General features: G+C 48.0%; 1 protein-coding gene across 1 annotated transcript; it reads left to right on the top strand.

The window, feature by feature from the left end:
• The first annotated feature begins 5,493 nt into the window (after window positions 1–5,493).
• Window positions 5,494–8,255, top strand: LOC123136844 (cyclase-like protein 1). The gene is made up of 6 exons (XM_044556354.1): window positions 5,494–6,083; window positions 6,478–6,522; window positions 6,872–6,944; window positions 7,057–7,154; window positions 7,402–7,472; window positions 7,836–8,255. The coding sequence occupies exons 1-6, from the start codon at window positions 5,642–5,644 to the stop codon at window positions 7,959–7,961; spliced, it is 855 nt and encodes a 284-aa protein (XP_044412289.1). The 5' UTR covers window positions 5,494–5,641; the 3' UTR covers window positions 7,962–8,255.
• Window positions 8,256–8,372: the final 117 nt, after the last annotated feature.

Genomic DNA, 8,372 nt, shown 5'->3' with positions numbered 1-8,372 from the left:
ATCTTTAATCATGGCAGTACAATGAATACCAGAAATAATAAAAAAAATACATCCAGGTCTGTAGACCACCTAGCGACGACTACAAGTTGTTAGAGTTGTGACAAATATTGTGTATAAGATAGATTACAGTTAGACTCTGAATTGTATCATGTTCAGATAGGATATGTAGTCGTGTCCAAGTAGGACACTTGTATCCTAGGCCTCTCTTGTATATCGGGGTAGACACACGATGTAATATATGCCAACATAATAGCATAGGAACGCGGGGGAAGCCGGCGGCATGTGCCGGCATCCAGGGCGACCGGATGCGGTATTGTAGTGGTGTCATAGGGAGGAGCGCCCATAGTCAGGCCCAAGGGATGCAGCCATATCGGTGAACCTCGTTAACAAATCTCGGTGTCGTACTTGTATGATTGTTTGGTCCTTGAATGATCGATGATGCCCTCGGATTTATTCTATCATGAGTTAGATTGTTCAGAGGTCGTGGATTGTTGATCTAGAGGAAGCGCAACAAAGAGATCGTAGTTGTGGAGTTGAAATTTGGTCGGAAGCAAGCTGCGAGATTAAAAGTGTTGTGATGGAGAACCATGTGAGAACAGATCGAAGCAGCGAGCAGCACGCGTATGGCGTAGCTCTCGGCAGACCACAACGGTGGCAACTAGATCTATTCAAAAGCGGCGAAATTGCAATCGGAAGCGCAACACTCGACGAGATCGGTTCGGCCGGCAGCAGCAGGAGGCCCGTGAAGGTAAATTTTCATGTTTTGACCCTTTTTTGAAAGTTAATTGAGCTCTGATCCTACTTTATAAAAATTTCGAAATCTGACTTTTTTTCTTACCGCGACGGTAGGCTAAAACAGGCTACCGTCACAGTTAATGGTGGTAGAAATTGGTCAATACTAAAACGGCGTTTGCTAGGTACAGCGGCCTACCGCCATAGCTGCCGGCGGTAGCCCTAGCTACCTTACCGCCAAGTTACCGCCAGACTTGGTGGCGGTAGCTTCCAACCAGTATTCCAGCCAATCTTTTATTTTATTTCTGGCCGTGCATGCATGCAAGTGTGGCTGCATCGATTTGGGTCATAACCTCCCTGCCACTATTTAAGCACTCTAGTGATTTGCGCCGCTGGATCGTGGCATACTTAGCATAAGTATATCTCACCTTGGCATATTAGCACATATGCATCTGCTTACATTGCATGATATCTTCTCTAGCGTAGCACGTGTGAGAACTGAAGGCATATACGCATGAATCATCCTTAGCAACTTCTACGTGGTTTATACAGGTCTTTGATAATTTTGCTGGAAATAAACAAGTGTGTCGTATATTCGTTTGGAAAAACTATAATATAACTTATTATTGATAATAGAAATCACCAGAAATTTGTTTCTAAGCGAAAATATGTATTCATATTTACTTATTTATTTCTTAGTGAAAAATATATTTTCAAACGAAAATAAGCAGGAGACTTGCGGATAAACATGGAAGTCGGGAATCGGCTGTGTGGCAGACGCGCGCGGCGACTCTGGCAGCACCATCAGGAAACACTAATGAGCCCGTGCTGGCCGCGGCCATTGGGCGCTGACGAGCCCGTGATGTTCAGGGTTGAACCCTAGGTAGATCAGGGCCTCCCTCGTTGTCGCGGCGACTCGGGCATTGGTTTTCTCTGCTGTGCGGTGGCGAAGAGGGAGGCAACGGCTGCCGCTTCGTCCCTTGTGTCCTGCGCGTGCCTCCAGTTCTTCCTCTTCATGGACTGCACGGCCCGCTCCTCGGGCGTCAACTTTTTCTTCTTGGGCGGCCGCGGTCTTGCGGGGCGCGCGGGGCTTGCCTTTCGCAGAGGCAACGGAGGTGATGAGGTCGGACGAGGCGAGGGATTCGAGGCCGGTAGCGGCATCGAGGGTCGGCGCGTCGTTGTCCATGGCCAGGAGCACGAGCAGGCAGGAGGGTTTTGCGAAAGTGGAGGGAAATGATGGTTGTTGTGCCATCGACTGGCGGGCCAGGGGGAGAATCTGATTACTGTCCGTGCCGACACAAATGAGACTCAAATTTGGACCGAGAATGGGTCGGCAAGCGGACGAAAAGCGGACATGCGTCGATTTTGGTCGGCGCGTTGTGCCAATTTTTCTGTCCGGGACGACCCAAACGGACATGCGCATATGAAATAGATCGGCGCGTTGGAGTTGCTCTTAGCAATTGTGATTGTACCATGCATGTTTATGGAGAATCATTGGTATGTGCTGCAATTCACAAGACCGTGGGTTCCATTTTTCATCCGCACTATGCTAGATAGCATATTAAACTATGTAGTATACAGATGCATGTGTATTGAAGATACCACGGATGCATGCTTGCGTGCATGTACTGCCAATAAAGAAAAAGAAGCATGCAACCACAACGAGAGTGATTAAACGATGGCATGGAGGCTACCGCCACCAAGTCTGACTGGAGGGTAGGTAAGGCTACCGCCGTCAGCTATGGCGATAGGTCTCTGTACTTAGCAGACGTCGTTTTAACGTTGACCAATTGCTACCGTCATTGACTGTGGCTGTAGCCTGTCTTAACATATCGCCATGGATTCTGGCGGTAGCAAAAGAGTGTCAAATCCAGAAATATTTACAAAGTAGGATTAGATCTCGATTATAATTTTTAAAAAAGGATCAAAACACGTGTGTTCCTGGCGCACTGATGAGTAGGCGGCCCATCCAGCGTCAGTGGCCCAGTTGGGAGCCAGGCCACGTGTAAGGCTGGAAACTGGCTGGGGCAAGGCACGTGATCATGTGTTCTATTTCTAAAAAAAAAGTGATCATGCGTTCTTCGTGGAGCCGAAGGAGGATTTGTTCTGAGAAGAAAAAAAAGGGACCGAGTCCCGAATGACATCAAGAGGCAGTAGTAGATCGAGTCGGAAATAAACATATCCATCGTTTGTGTGCATCCATCGAAAAACAGAGGCAGGACAAAACAATTAGATAGCATCGGAAGTTGAAGCCAAGGAGACAAGTTCCCGTGAAGCAAAGGCTAGTACCTACTAGTACATGGACCAGTCAGGTTGTCTATGCGTACGCCGGTACTTGGGCATCGCGCAGGAAGCTTGGTTTTTTTCACAGAGTCAGTCGTACAAAGAACTTTGGCGCCAACGGGTATCAGGTTTGAGGTGAAGAAGTTTGACGGAACTGAAAATCTTGGGTTATGGCAGACATGGGTGAAAGATTTGTTGGCACAAGAGGGATGCTTGAAGGCGTTGCGGGAAGTCATGTCAGCTGAGATGGAATTATGTGATGAATGAAATTCATGGAAAATGATTTGGGAGCCTTGAGCGTGTCGTACAGCCGGACAAGCTTTGGCTGGGTTGGACTAGACAGTCTGACGGATCCACGTGCGTCGGTTGGTATAGAAGACAGTGGTGCAATTGGCGATGACGACATAGGAGCGTGATGTTGATGGTGTCGACTTCTGGGCGTGGAAACATGTGGCGCAGGCCCGATGGCTTGTGTGGCTTCGACAAGACCATGACGCGGGGTTTATTCAAGATGGTGCACATGAGAACTTGAAGTTGACGGGGCGCAAGGGTGGATTGATCATCTATCATGGAGTCATGTTGAAGGCGGGAGCTGGATTGAGGGGCTACGATGTAAGTATCCAGAGAATCGGAGCTTATTTCAGTGGAAAAAGGCGTGTGCCACGTAATTCGGACTGGAGCCCAGTGGTTTGATGGAAGCGTGAAACTCGTCATCGATCGGCAATTACCGATGGTACTCTGCAGTGGGGGTTGAGTGATGTGGGTTCGCGATCCTTAAGACTCGACTAGGACAGTGGAGGCTTGACGCGGTAACAGCGGCGAGGCGTGCGGTATGCACGGGACATGGAGACGGGTCAGGGCTCTGGTGGTCATACATGTGGTGAGGCTACTGCGAATTTGACTCAGGATGACTACAGGCAATGATAAAATTTCTTCAAGTTTCAGACATGTGGTCAAGAAATGAGAGGTGATATTGAGTTCAGGCAACTCTTATGTGTGACACCCAATATATGAGTTGTTCACTTTCACGCGGGTCAGTGATCAGTGTATGATGGCATTGGACAGATACTCTGAAAGTTGGGAGCACAGATTAGAGTAAAGAGGAACTTGATTTTGCTCGAGCGTTGATTGTGGTCAAGAAATGAAGGGACTACAAGTTGTAGGTGGAGTCATATAGTCTTTGGAGTAGCAGGGGTACTCACGGGATAAGCTCAAGTCCAATGTACATGAAAGTTTGATGCATCGACGAACTCAAGGTGGTGAAGAATATTCGCCAAGGTGGAGTTTGTTAGAGTTGTGTCGAATATTGTGTACAAGATAGGTTACACTTAGACTCTAAGTTGTATTATGTTTAAATAGGATATGTAGTCGTGTCCAAGTAGGCCACTTATATCCTAGGCCTAGGCCTCTCGTATATAGCGATAGACACAGCATGTAACATACTCTAACATAATAGCACAGGAACGTGGGGGAAGCCGGCGGCATGTGCCGACGTCCAGGGCGACCGGGTGCGGTATTGTAGCGGTGTCATGGGAGGAGCTCCCATAGTCAGGCCCCGGGGATGTAGCCATATCGCTGAACCTCGTTAACAAATCTCGGTGTCGTGCTTGTATGATTGCTTGGTCCTCGGATGATCGACGATGCCCTCAGATTTATTCTAACACAAGCACTGAAGCGAGCCGAAGACGTGCCGCCGTCATCGCTCCTCCATCGTTCGAGTCGAGCACAACTTGTTGTAGTAGACAGATCAGAAGGACCCAACTCGAAGACACACGAACGTAGACAAATAACGACGAGATCTGAGCAAATCTACCAAAAATAGATCCGTCGGAGACACACCTCCACGCGCCCACCAACTGTGCTAGGCGCACTGCCGGAAGGGGCTAAGCGGGAAGACCTTTATTCCAACTTCAGGAAGTCGCCACCGTGTCGTCTTTCTGAACAGGACACAAAACCTAGCAAAACTGAAAGAGGCGACTAAAAACAGAACCCTTCCGCTAGTACTTGCCGAGATCCACCGCAACCTCATGGGCCTAAGTGATGCTTTGTTGTTTATCGTTCGCTTTATTTGTGGTGTCTAGGGTGTAGCTGATTTCAGTATCTCTGTATCTAGGCGCCTAGGGTGAATGTGGTGTTAGGTTTGCATCCAGATAATTGTATGAAACGGGGCTCGAGCCTTTTTTCGTCAACGTGGATATGATAATTGGAGTTGCGGTGAAGCGGCAGCTTGCGTAGAGCTCGAGCCTAGTGTATAGTACACGGAGCGGGTGGAATGGGCCCAACAAAACCAACCGCCACGCGCCTGAATATCAGCAGCGTCTAGAACGGCAAGATCAGCAGCGTCCAACGAGGAGACGTGATCCGTCCATCCGATCGAATCACTTTCTGTGGAACTGGCTCTTTCTCTTGTCCAGCTTTGAAGCCTGACAGAAGCAGGCATCTAATTTGCCAATTTGGTCAACCCATCTCGGTCCGTACTTATCGGCAGCCCCTTGTCCCATCCAGACTTACTACTGACGCCACGCCAGAAACCAGGCGAGAGCATCAATTTCCTCTTACCATCACTCCCCAGACCCCAGAGTCCACGGAGTCCAGTGTGAGCGCTCGGCGCGGCAAGTCGGCGACCATGGCCGCGGCGGCTCTCACCCTCCTCCTGCTGGTCCTCCTCCCGGCGCGCCATGCTCTCGCCACGACGGCCGGCGACGCGCACCCGGGCTACGCGGGCGCGGAGGCCGACACCTGCGGGGCGGCGATCGGCGGCTCTCCCCCCTCTGCAGGAGGCGCGGCAGGCCGGCGCCACGGCCCGGCGCTGGAGGAGTACGGGGGCGGGCGCATCGTGGACATCACGCACGCGTACCGCCCCAGCATGCCGGCGTTCGCGCCCGGCGCGACGGTCGGCCCCCTCGTGCGGCTCAAGGCGTCGATGGAGGACGGGTCGGAGTACAACCTGTCGGAGCTCCGGATGGAGTGCCACATGGGCACCCACGTCGACGCGCCGGGCCACATGAACCAGGCCCACTTCGCCGCCGGCCTCGACGTCGACACGCTCGACCTCGATGTCCTTAACGGTGAGCATCCCTGGGTTTCTCCGATCGGCGATCAGAACTAGGCTTTGACCATTTTTGTCAGTCTCCGGCCTGCCGTCTTTGCACATATATATATGATCACCTTGGTTAAACGGTTGGCTAGATAATGAGATGGGGATTTCTAGATGCCAATTCATACAGGCAACACGGCAGCATGGACTGCAGCCGCCTGACATCATTTTCTTGTAGCTGATGTCCTCTGAATCTGATTCGGAGTAGCTGTAGAACAGACTCTGTCCATTAAAATTGTTTAAAAAGGACAAAAGACTCTTGTTCAGTGACAATTAGCATTTTCTATATATTTTTCCGAAAGATTTCCCTGCTAAACTTCATTGAAATTAGCATTGACAATTGACTTACTCTTGTTCCTGGACAGGTCCTGCCTTACTGGTCGATGTTCCAAGACACACAAATATAACAGGTAGGGTGTGGGGGAAGTCTTCTCTCTCTTTTTACAAGGAGCTCAGCTCTTCTATTATATAATGATGATGAATCACCCAGCTAATGAACTTGTTCTCATATCATGTCACAAGATTAAGTTAACATGGCATGAGAGAAACATGTGCATTACTAATGTAGTTATGTTTTCAGATATTGGTTTCTCCATAGAATTCATGTTGTTTGATACAAATCCAATAAACTGATATTCTTACTAAAACCAACATCTGCATTTTGAAAAACAATGAGTGCTGATATTCTTACTAAAAATATTTGATTCACATCCAAGCTGTCTAGTATTTGATATATGATGCCCCACTAATTCTATGCAGCTGAATCCATGAAATCCCTAAATATACCGAAAAGTGTTCGTCGTGTTCTCTTCAGGACATTGAACACAGACAGGTATGACTTCTTTAAGAACAGATATTCAAGTAGACGCTACATTCTTCACCATATCGCCAGTCGATCTTTCTATAGGCTGTATTGAACATGTAAGTAAGCAGATGATATGTAGGGGGCTCATGTGGAAGGCAGCTGGTGATATGAGTTATGTTGGATTTACAGAGGATGGTGCCCGGTGGTTAGTTGACAACACAGACATCAAGCTGGTTGGTAAGTATACGGGAGCTGTATTGGTATTATAACATACTCCCTCCGTCTCAAAATGTAAGATGCTTTTTGGCACTAGTGTAGTGTCAAAAAACGTCTTACATTATGGGACGGAGGGAGTATTTGCTAGAACCATGTGGAGTTGTGAACTACCTAGGTTCAGTTAGTTCATGCCCTTTGGTGGCTCAATATATGCATTTACTTGCCTTATCTGGTGTGAACCTAACATATGACATTGGCAATTCTGCAGGGATTGACTATATATCAGTTGCTGCGTTTGATCACTTGATCTCTGCCCATGTGGCCTTCTTCAAAAATGCGGTAAGATGCTGCCCTTTAATGATCTCAAAGAATGTGAATTTGAAGCCACCCTTGTTGTTCTGTGCTAATCTCTGATCTTATGCTGCTTAGTCCCCAAGCCTACTTCAGAACATTCCTTCACGAGCATTACTGACTAACGAACCAACTCTGAAAGCATGTTCTGCCCTATATATCAGTTGACCGGGGTCTTGGTTCCACAAATTCCTTGCTAATCAACCTCTTTTGGGGCTACAATGTTTCTTTACACTATTTTGATGCTTCTCTAGAGAACATTAAATTCACATATCAGTGATGAACTTACCGTCTTAGCGATTGCATTATTGATTGAAACTACTGGTTGATTTACTTACTCTGTTCTGTCAGGATATCATCCTAGTCGAAGCCTTGAAACTAGACAACGTGAACACTGGACTATACATGCTGCACTGCTTACCTCTGAGACTGGTTGGCTCTGAGGGCTCACCAATTAGGTGCATTCTTATCAAGTGATCACCATGGTGCATTCTTATCCGAGTGGCTGCTCTTGCCAAAAGGCTGCAACGTGTCGTGCCCGCAGATGCTACAATATCTTTGTCCACGGTCCCATCTTAGTGGGAAAAGAAAATGCCTCTTGTCATGCATACAAGTTTGTATTGTAAAATCAACAAAGGAAATATAGCAATACCACGAATAAGCAAGTAGTGCAAGACGGACGTTGTAGCGACTCAGTGTCAATCTGTAACCAATGATGAACCACACGAGTTTGTTAGCTGTATAATTTCCAACCGAGTTCAGCTATTTTCATGTGCATCTCCTCTCAGGCAGTTTCTGCAATATTTCGATTCAACTCGCTGATGGCGAAGCCTACTACCATTGCTGATACGTTGGACTGTTCTCTGTAATGCTCTAGCGTGCCAAACT

This window comes from Triticum aestivum, chromosome 6B, assembly GCF_018294505.1.
Source record: "Triticum aestivum cultivar Chinese Spring chromosome 6B, IWGSC CS RefSeq v2.1, whole genome shotgun sequence".
Lineage (NCBI taxonomy): Eukaryota > Viridiplantae > Streptophyta > Magnoliopsida > Poales > Poaceae > Triticum > Triticum aestivum.
This window is presented reverse-complemented; position numbering and strand designations above follow the sequence as displayed.